The sequence below is a fragment of the Coturnix japonica genome, unplaced genomic scaffold (assembly GCF_054131305.1).
Source record: "Coturnix japonica strain WE unplaced genomic scaffold, WE-NBRP24 Scf142, whole genome shotgun sequence".
NCBI classification, from domain to species: domain Eukaryota; kingdom Metazoa; phylum Chordata; class Aves; order Galliformes; family Phasianidae; genus Coturnix; species Coturnix japonica.
In genome coordinates this window covers 44,072-60,094 of record NW_028189045.1, presented here as the reverse complement: position 1 = coordinate 60,094, position 16,023 = coordinate 44,072, and the positions used below count along the sequence as shown (strand labels likewise).

Genomic DNA, 16,023 nt, shown 5'->3' with positions numbered 1-16,023 from the left:
CTATGGGATCCTATAGCCATTATGGGACACTATAACCCCCTGTGGGACCCTATAGACACTATGGGACCCTATAGACACTATGGGATCCTATAGCCATTATGGGACACTATAACCCCATATGGGACCCTATAGCCATTATGGGACCCTATGGACACTATGGGATCCTATAGCCATTATGGGACCCTATAGACACTATGGGATCCTATAGCCATTATGGGACACTATAACCCCCTGTGGGACCCTATAAACACTATGGGACACTATAACCCCCTGTAGGACCCTATAGACACTATGGGATCCTATAGCCATTATGGGACCCTATAGACACTATGGGATTCTATAACCCCCTGTAGGACCCTATAGACACTATGGGACCCTATAGACACTATGGGACACTATAGACACTATGGGACACTATAACCTACTATAGGACCCTATAGACACTATGGGACCCTATAGACACTATGGGACACTATAGACACTATGGGACACTATAACCTACTATAGGACCCTAAAGACACTATGGGACCCTATAGACACTATGGGACACTATAACCTACTATAGGACCCTATAGACACTATGGGACCCTATAGACACTATGGGACCCTATAGACACTATGGGATCCTATAGCCATTATGGGACCCTATAGACACTATGGGATCCTATAGCCATTATGGGACCCTATAGACACTATGGGATCCTATAGCCATTATGGGACACTATAACCCCCTGTAGGACCCTATAGACACTATGGGACCCTATAGACACTATGGGATCCTATAGCCATTATGGGACCCTATAGACACTATGGGATCCTATAGCCATTATGGGACCCTATAGACACTATGGGATCCTATAGCCATTATGGGACACTATAACCCCCTGTAGGACCCTATAGACACTATGGGATCCTATAGCCATTATGGGACCCTATAGACACTATGGGATCCTATAGCCATTATGGGACCCTATAGACACTATGGGATCCTATAGCCATTATGGGACACTATAACCCCCTGTGGGACCCTATAGACACTATGGGACCCTATAGACACTATGGGACCCTATAGACACTATGGGACACTATAACCTACTATAGGACCCTATAGACACTATGGGACCCTATAGACACTATGGGACACTATAGACACTATGGGACACTATGACCTACTATAGGACCCTATAGACACTATGGGACCCTATAGACACTATGGGACACTATAGACACTATGGGACACTATAACCTACTATAGGACCCTATAGACACTATGGGACCCTATAGACACTATGGGACACTATAACCTACTATAGGACCCTATAGACACTATGGGACCCTATAGACACTATGGGACACTATAGACACTATGGGACACTATAACCTACTATAGGACCCTAAAGACACTATGGGACCCTATAGACACTATGGGACCCTATAGACACTATGGGACACTATAACCTAATATAGGACCCTAAAGACACTATGGGACCCTATAGACACTATGAGACACTATAACCTACTATAGGACCCTATAGACACTATGGGACCCTATAGACACTATGGGACCCTATAGACACTATGGGACACTATAACCTACTATAGGACCCTATAGACACTATGGGACCCTATAGACACTATGGGACACTATAACCTACTATAGGACCCTATAGACACTATGGGACCCTATAGACACTATGGGACACTATAGACACTATGGGACACTATAACCTACTATAGGACCCTATAGACACTATGGGACCCTATAGACACTATGGGACCCTATAGACACTATGGGACACTATAACCTACTATAGGACCCTATAGACACTATGGGACCCTATAGACACTATGGGACCCTACAGACACTATGGGATCCTATAGCCATTATGGGACCCTATAGCCATTATGGGACCCTATAGACACTATGGGATCCCATAGCCATTATGGGACCCTATAGACACTATGGGATCCTATAGCCATTATGGGACACTATAACCCCCTGTGGGAACCTATAGACACTATGGGATCCTATAGCCATTATGGGACCCTATAGACACTATGGGATCCTATAGCCATTATGGGACACTATAGACACTATGGGATCCTATAGCCATTATGGGACCCTACAGACACTATGGGATCCTATAGCCATTATGGGACACTATAGACACTATGGGATCCTATAGCCATTATGGGACCCTATGGACACTATGGGATCCTATAGCCATTATGGGACACTATAACCTCCTGTAGGACCCTATAGACACTATGGGATCCTATAGCCATTATGGGACACTATAACCCCCTGTGGGACCCTATAGACACTATGGGATCCTATAGACACTATGGGACACTATAACCCCCTGTGGGACCCTATAAGCACTATGGGATCCTATAGCCATTATGGGACCCTATAGACACTATGGGATCCTATAGCCATTATGGGACACTATAACCCCCTGTGCAACCCTATAGACACTATGGGATCCTATAGCCATTATGGGACACTATAGACACTATGGGATCCCAAAGCCATTATGGGACACTATGGACACTATGGGATCCTATAGCCATTATGGGACCCTATGGACACTATGGGATCCTATAGCCATTATGGGACACTATAACCCCCTGTGGGACCCTATAGACACTATGGGATCCTATAGCCATTATGGGACCCTATAGACACTATGGGATCCTATAGCCATTATGGGACCCTATAGACACTATGGGATCCTATAGCCACTATGGGACCCTATAACCCCATATGGGACCCTATAGCCATTATGGGACCCTATAGACACTATGGGATCCCATAGCCATTATGGGACGCTACAACACCCTGTGGGACCCTATAGACACTATGGGACACTATAGACACTATGGGATCCTACAGCCATTATGAGACACTATAGACACTATGGGATCCTACAGCCATTATGGGACACTACAGACACTATGGGATCCTACAGCCATTATGGGACACTATAACCCCCAATGGGACCCTATAGACACTATGGGATCCTATAGCCATTATGGGACCCTATGGACACTATGGGATCCTATAGCCATTATGGGACACTATAGACACTATGGGATCCTATAGCCATTATGGGACCCTATAGACACTATGGGATCCTATAGACACTATGGGATCCTATAGCCATTATGGGACCCTATAGACACTATGGGATCCTATAGCCATTATGGGACCCTATAGACACTATGGGATCCCATAGCCATTATGGGACACTATAGACACTATGGGATCCTATAGCCATTATGGGACCCTATAGACACTATGGGATCCTATAGCCATTATGGGACACTATAGACACTATGGGATCCTATAGCCATTATGGGACCCTATAGACACTATGGGATCTTGTAGCCATTATGGGACACTATAACCCCCTGTAGGACCCTATAGACACTATGGGATCCTATAGCCATTATGGGACACTATAACCCCCTGTGGGACCCTATAGACACTATGGGATCCTATAGCCATTATGGGACACTATAACCCCCTGTGGGACCCTATAGACACTATGGGATCCTATAGCCATTATGGGACACTATAACCCCGTGTGGGCCCCTCCATACCCCCCCTATAGCCCCCCATAGACCCCTATAGATCCCCCATAGACCCCTATAGACCCCTATACCCCCCCCATAGACCCTTATAGCCCCCTATATCCCCTCCATAGACCCCTATAGCCCCCCATAGACCCCTATAGATCCCTCATACCCCCCCTATAGATCCCTATAGCCCCCCATAGATCCCTATAACCCCCCTATAGCCCTCCATAGACCCCTATAGCCCCTCCATAGACCCCCTATAGCCCCCCATAGACCCCTATAGCCCCTCCATAGACCCCTATAGCCCCCCTATAGCCCCCCATAGACCCCTATAGCCCCTCCATAGACCCCTACAGCCCCCCTATAGCCCCCTGTAGATCCCTATAGCCCCCCATAGACCCCTATAGCCTTTCCATAGGCCCCTATAGCTCCCCTATAGCCCCTCCATAGACCCCTATAGCCCCCCGTAGATCCCTATAACCCCCCTATAGCCCTCCATAGACCCCTATAGCCCCCCATAGACCCCCTATAGCCCCCCCATAGACCCCAACAGATCCCCCATACCCCCCCTATAGACCCCTATAGCCCCCCTATAGACCCCCATAGCCCCCTATAGACCCCTATAGCCCCCCATAGACCCCTATAGATCCCTCATACCCCCCCATAGACCCCTATAGCCCCCCATAGCCCCCCTATAGCCCCCCTATAGCCCCCCATAGACCCCTATAGATCCCTCATACCCCCCCATAGACCCCTATAGCCCCCCATAGCCCCCCTATAGCCCCCCATAGACCCCTATAGATCCCTCATACCCCCCCTATAGACCCTTATAGCCCCCCATAGCCCCCCTATAGACCCTTATAGACCCCCATAGCCCTCCATAGACCCCTATAGATCCCTCATACCCCCCCTATAGACCCCTATAGCCCCCCATAGATCCCTATAACCCCCCTATAGCCCTCCACAGACCCCTATAGCCCCTCCATAGACACCCTATAGCCCCCCATAGCCCCCCATAGACCCCTATAGCCCCTCCATAGACCCCTATAGCCCCCCATAGACCCCTATAGCCCCCCGTAGATCCCTATAACCCCCCTATAGCCCTCCATAGACCCCTATAGCCCCCCATAGACCCCCTATAGCCCCCCCATAGACCCCAACAGATCCCCCATACCCCCCCTATAGACCCCTATAGCCCCCCATAGCCCCCCTATAGACCCCTATAGCCCCCTATATCCCCTATACCCCCTCACCCGTGAATGAGAGCTGTGCCATCCTGGCGTGTGCTCGCGCCTCCTCCACCTTCTCCATCACGGCCCGCCAGGCCTCTGGGGGGGGGGGCAAAAAAGGGGGGGGGTCAGCATCAGATCTGTGCCCCCCCATAACGACCCCATAATGACCCCATCCCCCCCCCATCCCTTAACGACCCCATAATGACCCCATAACAACCCCATAAGGACCCCATCCCCCCCCCACCCCATAACGACCCCATAATGACCCCATAAGGACCCCATAACGACCCTATAATGACCCCATCCCCCCCATTATCCCCATAACGACCCCATCCCCCCCATTATCCCCATAACGACCCCATAACGACCCCATAAGGACCCCATAATGTCTCCATCCCCCCCATTATCCCCATAATGACCCCATCCCCCCCATTATCCCCATAACGACCCCATAATGACCCCATAACAACCCCATAATGACCCCATAAGGACCCCATAATGACCCCATCCCCCCCATCATCCCCATAACGACCCCATAATTACCCCATAACGACCCCATAATGACCCCATAACAACCCCATAATGACCCCATAAGGACCCCATAATGACCCCATCCCCCCCATCATCCCCATAACGACCCCATAATTACCCCATAACGACCCCATAATGACCCCATCCCCCCCATTATCCCCATAACGACCCCATAATGACCCCGTAATGACCACATCCCCCCCATTATCCCCATAACGACCCCACAATTACCCCATAACGACCCCATAATGACCCCATCCCCCCCATTATCCCCATAACGACCCCATAATGACCCCATCCCCCCCATTATCCCCATAACGACCCCATAATGACCCCATAACGACCCCATAATGACCCCATCCCCCCTATTATCCCCATAACGACCCCATAATGACCCCATCCCCCCCATTATCCCCATAACGACCCCATAATGACCCCATAACGACCCCATAATGACCCCATCCCCCCTATTATCCCCATAATGACCCCGTAATGACCACATCCCCCCCATTATCCCCATAACGACCCCATAATGACCCCATAACGACCCCATAATGACCCCATCCCCCCCATTATCCCCATAACGACCCCATAATGACCCCATTCCCCCCATTATCCCCATAACGACCCCATAACAACCCCATCCCCCCCATTATCCCCATAACGACCCCATAATGACCCCATAATCCCCATAACGACCCCATAATGACCCCATAATGACCCCATAAGAACCCCATAATGACTCCATCCCCCCCATTATCCCCATAACGACCCCATAATGACCCCATAAGAACCCCATAATGACTCCATCCCCCCCATTATCCCCATAACGACCCCATAACAACCCCATCCCCCCCATTATCCCCATAACGACCCCATAATGACCCCATTATCCCCATAACGACCCCATAATGACCCCATAATGACCCCATAAGAACCCCATAATGACTCCATCCCCCCCATTATCCCCATAACGACCCCATAATGACCCCATCCCCCCCATTATCCCCATAACGACCCCATAATGACCCCATCCCCCCCATTATCCCCATAACGACCCCATAATGACCCCATCCCCCCCATTATCCCCATAACGACCCCATAATGACCCCATCCCATAGCGACCCCATAATGACCCCATCCCCCCCCATCCCATAACGACCCCATAATGACCCCATAGCGACCCCATAATGACCCCATCCCCCCCCATCCCATAACGACCCCATAATGACCCCATAGCGACCCCATAATGACCCCATCCCCCCCATTATCCCCATAGTGACCCCATAATGACCCCATCCCCCCCCATCCCATAACCAACCCCATGTCCCCTATTACCCCACCAACCCCATGTCCCCTATTACATTAGCCCCCCATAGCCCCCGCACAGACCCCCTATTGACCCCTATAGACCCCTATAGCCCCCTATAGACCCACTACAGACCCCCTATAGATCCCTATAGCCCCCCATAGCCCCTCCATTGACCCCTATAGACCTCTATAGCCCCCCATAGACCCCTATAGCCCCCCCCATAGACCCCTATAGACCTCTATAGCCCCCCATAGACCCCTATAGCCCCCCCCATAGACCCCTATAGACCCACTACAGACCCCCCATAAACCCCTATAGCCCCCTATATACCCCTATAGCCCCTCCATAGACCCCTATAGCCCCCTATAGATCCCTATAAACCCCTATAGCCCCCCATAGACCCCTATAGATCCCTATAAACCCCTATAGCCCCCCATAGACCCCTATAGCCCCCCATAATCCCCTATAGCCCCCCATAGACCCCTATAGCCCCCCATAGGCCCCTATAGCCCCCTACAGACCCACTACAGACCCTCCATAGACCCCTATAGATCCCCTTAGACCCCTAAGACCCCCAAATAGACCCCTATAGCCCCCTATAGCTCCCTATATACCCCCATAGCCCCCTATAGCCCCTCCATAGCCCCCCTATAGACCCCCATAGCCCCCCCATAGACCCCTATAGCCCCCCATAGACACCTATAGACCCCCATAGCCCCCCCATAGACCCCCTATAGCCCCCCATAGACACCTATAGACCCCGCACCCCAACCCCCCACCCTCAAACCCCCCCATAATCCCCCCCCAAAGCCCCCTCCCCATTTCCCCCCCCAATTGTCCCCCCCCCAGATCATAATCCCCTCCTATAGCCCCCCTATAGCCCCCCATAGACCCCTATAGCCCCCCATAGACCCCTATAGCCCCCCATAGCCCCCCCATAGACCCCTATAGCCCCCTCATAGACCCCCTGTAAACCCCTATAGCCCCCCATAGACCCCTATAGACCCTCCATAGACCCCTATTGACCCCCCATAGACCCCTATAGCCCCCCATAGACCCCTATAGACCCCCCATAGCCCCCTATAGCCCCTCCATAGACCTCTATAGACCCCCCATAGCCCCCTATAGCCCCCCATAGACACCTATAGCCCCCCATAGCCCCCCCATAGACCCCTATAGCCCCCTATATACCTCTATAGCCCCCTCATAGACCCCTATAGCCCCCCATAGACCCTCCATAGACCCCTATAGACCCCCCATTCCCCAACCCCCCACCCTCAAATCCCCCTTGCCCCCCCCAAGCCCCCTCCCCATGTCCCCCCCCAATTGTCCCCCCCCCAGATCATAATCCCCTCCTATAGCCCCCCATAGCCCCCCCATAGACCCCTATAGCCCCCCATAGCCCCTCCATTGATCCCTATAGCCCTATATCCCCTATAGCCCCACTACAGACCCCCCATAACCCCCCGTAGACCCTGTAGCCCCCCCATAGACCCCTATAACCCCTCCATAGACCCCTATAGCCCCCCTATAGCCTCCTATAGACCTACTACAGACCCCCCATAGAATCCTATAGCCCTCTATAGACTCCTATAGACCCCTATAGCCCCCTATAATCCCCTATAGCCCCCCCATAGACCCCTGTAGCCCCCCCATAGACCCCCTATAGACTCCTATAGACCCCCATAGCCCCTCCATAGACCCCTATAGACACCCCACCCCAACCCCCCACCCTCAAACCCCCCCATGTCCCCCCCCAAAGCCCCCTTCCCATGTCCCCCACCCCAATTGTCCCCCCCGCAGATCATAATCCCCTCCTATAGCCCCCCTATAGCCCCCCATAGACCCCCTATAGCCCCACATAGACCCCTATAGCCCCCCATAGGCCCCTATAGCCCCCTACAGACCCACTACAGACCCTCCATAGACCCCTATAGACCCTCCATAGACCCCTATTGACCCCCCATAATCCCCTATAGCCCCCCCATAGACCCCCTATAGACCCCCTATAGCCCCCCCATATCCCCCCCCCAATTGCCCCCCCCTCACCGTGGATGCTGTTGGCGCAGACCCTCAGCCCGTCGTCGCTGCTGATCTCAAATCGAAGCTGGGGGCGACCCGGGGGGGGGGGGCTGCAGCCGGGGGGGGGGCGTTGGGGGGGGGGGGGCACCTCGTCGTCTGAGCTCCCACCTATTAATTAAGGGGGGGGGGGATGGAATTGGGGGGGGGGGGGTCAGTATCTGTCTGCAATGGGGGGGGGGCACCAACCCCCCCCCCCCCCCCAGGTTAATGCCACCTATAGATAATAACCCCCCCCCCCAAATACAATGGCACCTATAGACCCCCCCCCACTAATATCACCCATAGGTGGGCCCCCCCCCCCACATTAATACCCCCCATTATTTGCCCCCCCCCACCCACGGATGCCCCCCCCCCACATTAATATCCCCCATAGTTGCCCCCCCCACATTAATACCCCCCATTATTTGCCCCCCCCACATTGATACCCCCCAATAGTTGCCCCCCCACATTAATACCCCCCATTATTTGCCCCCCCACATTAATAACCCCCAATAGTTGCCCCCCCCCACATTAATACCCCCAATTATTTGCCCCCCCACATTAATACCCCCCAATAGTTGCCCCCCCCACATTAATACCCCCCAATAGTTGCCCCCCCCCACATTAATACCCCCAATAGTTGCCCCCCCACATTAATACCCCCATTATTTCCCCCCCCCCCACATTAATACCCCCAATAGTTGCCCCCCCACATTAATACCCCCCATTATTTGCCCCCCCACATTAATACCCCCCATAGTTGCCCCCCCCACATTAATACCCCCCATTATTTGCCCCCCCCCCCACATTAATACCCCCAATAGTTTCCCCCCCCACATTAATACCCCCAATTGTTGCCCCCCCCCACATTAATACCCCCATTATTTGCCCCCCCCCACCTGCACACACGGCCCAGGGCGGCTCCACGGCGCCATCACTTGGGGGGGGGCTGCAGCCGGGGGGCGACCTGTAAAAGGGGGGGGGGTTGGCGGCCATATTGGAATATGGCGGCCATATTGGAATATGGTGGCCATATTGGAATATGGTGGCCATATTGGGGGTTGGCGGCCATATTGGAATATGGCGGCCATATTGGGAGGGGTTGTTGGCAGCCATGTTAAGGGGGGGGGTTGTTGGCGGCCATATTGGAATATGGCGGCTATATTAAGGGTGGCGGCCATATTGGAATATGGCGGCCATATTGGGGTTGGTGGCCATATTGGAATATGGCGGCTATATTGGGGGGGGGATTGGCAGCCATATTGGAATATGGCGGCCATATTGGGGCTGGTGGTTATAATGAGGTTGGGGGCCATATTGGGGTTGGCGGCCATGTTGTAGTATGGCGGCCATATTGGGGATGGTGGCCATATTGGAGTTGTCGGCCATGTTGGAATATGGCGGCCATATTGGGGTTGGCGGCCATATTGGGGTTGGTGGCCATATTGGAATATGGCGGCCATATTGGGTTTGGTGGCCATATTGGGGATGGCGGCCATATTGGGTTTGGTGGTTATAATGAGGTTGGGGGCCATATTGGGGTCTCACCCCGCGCTGTCGCTGAGCTCATCGGGTTCCTCCTTGAGGTCCGGTCCCAGCGGTTGCATCGGGATGTGGCTGTGGGGGGGATGGGGGGAGGTGTCATCCCAAACTGGGATGGTCCCAGTATAACAGACACACAACTGGGATGGTCCCAGTATGGTGGGCCCCAAGATGGCCGCCGTCACTCACCCGTTGTCGTTGTCCTCCAGCCGTGCCCTCTTGCCCCCAGGTCCTGGCAGCTCAACGTGGCGCTTCAACGGCCCCTCGGATGTGGGGGAGACACCAGGATGATGGGGGACGCCATGATGGGGGGCGCCATGTTGGGAGCCGCCATGTTGGGAGCCGCCATGTTGGGCGACGCCATGTTGGGTGGCTCCATGATGGGTGGCTCCATGTTGGGTGACGCCATGTTGGGAGCCGCCATGTTGGGTGACGCCATGATGGGGGGCGCCATGTTGGGTGGCTCCATGATGGGTGGCTCCATGTTGGATGGCTCCATGTTGTGTGCCGCCATGTTGGGAGCCGCCATGTTGGTGCCCATCACTGATGTGGTTCCAGGTGACGTCTCCCCAGGTGACATCGCTGTGGCTCTGGGTGTCCCCTCCATGGGCGCCATCTTGATGGGTGCCCCCTCCTCCATGGTCCCAGCCGCCATCACCCCAATGGGTGCCCCACTCCTCTCCCCCCCACCCTCCCCCACCCCTCATCCCCCTGGGGGCCATCAATAGGTCCCCCCCATCCCCTCCCATCTCCCTCCATGCCCCATCCCCACTGGGTGCCCTGTCCCCATTGGGTGCTCTATCACCAATGGGTTCCCTGTCCCCATAGGGTGCTCCATCCCCATTGGGTGCCCCATAGGATGCTCCATCCCCATTGGGTGCCCCATATGGTGCTCCGTCCCCATTGGGTGCCCCATAGGGTGCCCCGTCCCCATTGGGTGCCCCATAGGGTGCCCCGTCCCCATTGGGTGCCCCCTTGTTGCCCTCCATGTTGTGTAGGACGAACTCCATGATGTCTGAGGGCAGATGTTGGGTTGGGGCGGCGCCGCCATCTTGTCCCCCCGGCCCTTTGTCCCCATCGTCCACCCCGTCCAGCTGCAGGATGTGGGGCAGCTGGGCGCCGTGGGGCGGCGCCGTGGGGCGCGGGGAGGGGGGGGTCACCACCCTGAGGTTGTAATGCACGTAATGGCTGCGGGGGGAGCAGCGGTGAGCGGATGCCATGGAAACAAGGGGGTGGGATGGGGATGGGTGGGGGTCTGGGGGGGGAGAATGGGGTGGGGGATGGGGTGGGGGGGATGGTGATTGGGATGGGGGATGGGATGGATGGGGTGGGGGATGGGGTGGGGGATGGGATGGATGGGATGGATGGGGTGGGGTATGGGGTGGGGGATGGGATGGATGGGATGGATGGGGTGGGGGATGGGGTTCAGAATGGGATGGGGGATGGGATGGAGGAGGGGATGGATGGGATGGATGGGGTGGGGGATGGGATGGATGGGATGGAGATTGGGATGGGGGGTGGGATGGATGGGATGGGGAATAGGGCGGAGAATGGGATGGATGGGGTAGATAGGATGAGGGATGGGGTGGATGGGATGGATGGGATGGAGATTGGAATGGATGGGATGGTTGGGTTGGAGATTGGGATGGAGATTGGGATGGTTGGGCTGGATGGGATGGTTGGGATGGATGGGATGGATGGAATGAATGGGATGAATGGGATGGTTGAGATATATGGGATGGTTGAGATGGATGGGATGAATGGGATGGGTGGGTTGGAGGTTGGGTTGGTTGGGTTGGTTGAGATGGAGGTTGGGATGGATGGGTTGGTTGGGTTGGTTGGGATGGAAGTTGGGTTGGTTGGGATAGTTGGGATGGATGGGATGGTTGGGATGGATGGGATGGTTGGGTTGGATGGGATGGATGGGATGGGTGGGTTGGAGGTTGGGTTGGTTGGGTTGGTTGAGATGGATGGGATGGTTGGGATGGAGGTTGGGTTGGTTGGGTTGGATGGGTTGGTTGGGATGGATGGGATGGATGGGTTGGTTGGGTTGGTTGGGATAGTTGAGATAAATGGGATGGATGGGATGGAGGTTGGGTTGGTTGGGATAGTTGGGTTGGTTGGGTTGGTTGGGCTGGATGGGTTGTTTGGGATAGTTGGGTTGGTTGGGTTGGATGGGTTGGATGGGTTGGTTGGGATCGAGGTTGGGTTGGTTGAGATAGATGGGATGGTTGGGATAGATGGGATGGATGGGTTGGTTGGGATGGATGGGTTGGTTGACATAAATGGGCTGGTTGGGATGGATGGGTTGGTTGGGATGGAGGTTGGGTTGGTTGGGATAGTTGGGATGGATGGGATAGTTGAGATAAATGGGTTGGTTGGGATGGAGGTTGGGTTGGTTGGGATGGTTGGGTTGGTTGGGATGGAGGTTGGGGTGGTTGGGATAGATGGGTTGGTTGGGTTGGTTGGGATCGAGGTTGGGTTGGTTGGGATGGATGGGTTGGTTGGGTTGGCTGACATAGATGGGCTGGATGGGTTGGTTGGGATGGATGGGTTGTTTGGGTTGGATGGGTTGGTTGGGTTGGAGGTTGGGTTGGTTGGGTTGGTTGGGTTGTTTGGGTTGGAGGCCACGTCTCCCCATGGGGGAGTTTCCTTGTGGGTGACATCGGCCCATTGGGTGACACTGGGAGCCCATTGGGTGACGCTGGGAGTCCATTGGGTGATAGAGACCTGTTGGGTGATGCTGGGAGCCCATTGGGTGGCGCTGGGAGCCCATTGGGTGACGCTGGGAGTCCATTGGGTGATAGAGACCTGTTGGGTGATGCTGGGAGCCCATTGGGTGGCGCTGGGAGCCCATTGGGTGATGCTGGGAGCCCATTGGGTGACGCTGGGAGCCCATTGGGTGATGCTGGATGCCCATTGGGTGGCGCTGGGAGCCCACTGGGTGGCGCTGGGAGCCCATTGGTTGATGGGTGCTCATTGGTTGACAATGGTTGCCCATTGGGTGATGCTAGGAGCCCATTGGGTGATGCTGGGAGCCCATTGGGTGACACTGGGAGCCCATTAGGTAGCATTGGGAGCCCATTGGGTGATATTAGAGACCTGTTGGGTGACGCTGGGTGCCCATTGGTTGATGCTAGATGCCCATTGGTTGATGCTGGATGCCCATTGGGTGACGCTGTGGGCCCATTGGGTAGAGCTGGGTGCCTGCTGGGTGGCGCTGGGTGCCCATTGGGCGACGTCGGTGACCCATTGGGTGACACTAGGTATCCATTGGTTGACACTGGATGCCCATTGGTTGATGCTAGGAGCCCACTGGGAGATGCTGGGTGCCCATTGGTTGATGGGTGCTCATTGGTTGACACTGGGAGCCCACAGGTTGATGCTGGATGCCCATTGGGTGACGCTGGATGCCCATTGGTTGACGCTGGATGTCCACTGGGTGATGCTGGATGCCCATTGGTTGACGTTGGGTGCCCATTGGTTGATGCTGGGTGCCCATTGGTTGACGCTGGATGCCCATTGGCTGACGCTGGATGCCCATTGGTTGACGCTGGGTGCCGACTGGGTGATGGGTGCCCATTGGTAGATGCTGGGTGCCCATTGGGTGACGCTGGATGCCCATTGGCTGACGTTGGATGCCCACTGGGTGACACTGGATGCCCATTGGTTGATGGGTGCCCACTGGTTGATGCTGGATGCCCATTGGATGACGCTGGGTGCCCACTGGGTGACGCTGGATGCCCATTGGGTGACGCTGGGTGTCCATTGGCTGACGCTGGGTGCCCATTGGCTGACAGCCACCCCCCGTCGGGTGATTGGTGGAGGGTGGGGGTCCGTCGCTGGGGGGCGCGGGGGGACCCGGATGGGGACGGTGGGGGGGGGCGACAGCGACGGGGGGGGGGGGAAATCGGGGTCACCCACCGTCAGGATCCGATGGGGGACGGAACCGGGACTGCCTGCGGGATATAGGGGGGGTTATAGGGGGAGATTATGGGGGGTATGGGGGGTATGGGGGGATATAGGGGGATATAGGGGATATGGGGGATATGGGGGATATAGGGGGAGATTATAGGGGGATATGGGGGATATGGGGGGGAGATAGGGGGATATAGGGGGAGATAGGGGATATGGGGGATATGGGGGGATATGGGGGGAGATTATAGGGAGGATATAGGGGATATGGGGGGATATAGGGGGGAGATAGGGGGATATATGGGATATATGGGGGAATATGGGGGGATATGGGGAGATTATAGGGGATATGGGGGATATAGGGGGATATGGGGGGAGATAGGGGATATGGGGGATATGGGGGATATGGGGAGATTATAGGGGGAGATTATAGGGGATATGGGGGGAGATAGGGGGAGATTATAGGGGATATGGGGGATATGGGGGGAGATAGGGGGGATATAGGGGGATATGGGGGATATAGGGGAGATTATAGGGGATATAGGGGGAGATAGGGGAAGATAGGGGGGATATAGGGGATATGGGGGATATGGGGGATATGGGGGTTATGGGGATATGGGGGATATGGGGGATATGGGGGGAAATAGGGGGAGATTATAGGGGATATGGGGGATATAGGGGAAATATAGGGGGATATAGGGGGAGATAGGGGGAGATTATAGGGGATATAGGGGATATGGGGGGATATAGGGGGAGATAGGGGGAGATTATAGGGGGATATATGGGGGATATGGGGGGATATAGGGGATATAGGGGATATGGGGGGAGATAGGGGGAGATTATAGGGGATATGGGGGATATAGGGGGATATGGGGGATATGGGGGGATATGGGGGGAGATAGGGGGATATAGGGGATATGGGGGGATATATGGGGGGATATGGGGGGAGATAGGGGAGGTATGGGGGGATATGGGGGATATAGGGGGGATATAGGGGGAGATATGGGGGGATATGGGGGGAGATAGGGGGGATATAGGGGGAGATAGGGGGAGATTATAGGGGATATGAGGGATATGGGGGGAGATAGGGGGAGATGGGGGAGATAGGGGGAGATTATAGGGGATATAGGGGATATGGGGGGAGATAGGGGATATGGAGTGATATGGGGGGGATATAGGGGGATATGGGGGGATAAAGGGGGATATAGGGGACATAGGGGGATATGGGGGCAGATAGGGGGAGATTATAGGGGATATGGGGGATATGGGGGGAGATAGAGGGGATATGGGGGACATGGGGGGATATAGGGGGGGATATAGGGGATATGGGGGATATGGGGGATATGGGGGATATAGGGGGATATGGGGGGACATAGGGGGAGATAGGGGGAGATTATAGGGGATATAGGGGATATGGGGATATGGGGGATATGGGGGGATATGGGGGATATGGGGGGGATATAGGGGGGATATGGGGGGAGATAAGGGGAGATAGTGGATATGGGGGATATGGGGGGGATATACGGGGGATATGGGGGGAGATTATAGGGGATATACGGGGATATAGGGGAGATATGGGGGGATATAGGGGGGAATATGGGGGGATATGGGGGATATGGGGGGGATATAGGGGTTATGGGGGATGTGGGGGGATATAGGGGATATGGGGGGAGATAGGGGGGATATAGGGGGGGGATATAGGGGGATATGGGGGGAGATAGGGGATATGGGCGATATGGGGGGATATAGGGCATATGGGGGATATGGGGGGGATATAGGGGATGTATGGGGGGATATGGGGGGAGATAGGGGATATGGGGGAGATAGGGGATATGGGGGATATGGGGG

The 16,023-nt window shown here is 55.0% G+C and overlaps 1 protein-coding gene across 1 annotated transcript in view; it reads right to left on the bottom strand.

The window, feature by feature from the left end:
* The window catches only part of LOC107307351 (histone-lysine N-methyltransferase 2B-like), a gene marked incomplete at its 5' end in the record, with an annotated part of 95,109 nt that overhangs the window by 35,779 nt on the left and 43,307 nt on the right, over positions 1-16,023 (bottom strand). The window contains 6 exons of the mRNA XM_085535628.1: positions 4,836-4,910; positions 8,707-8,847; positions 9,618-9,685; positions 10,267-10,335; positions 10,450-13,564; positions 13,614-14,219. Coding sequence (XP_085391754.1) covers positions 4,836-4,910; positions 8,707-8,847; positions 9,618-9,685; positions 10,267-10,335; positions 10,450-13,564; positions 13,614-14,219 — 4,074 coding nt within the window. The remainder of the gene's footprint in view (positions 1-4,835; positions 4,911-8,706; positions 8,848-9,617; positions 9,686-10,266; positions 10,336-10,449; positions 13,565-13,613; positions 14,220-16,023) is intronic.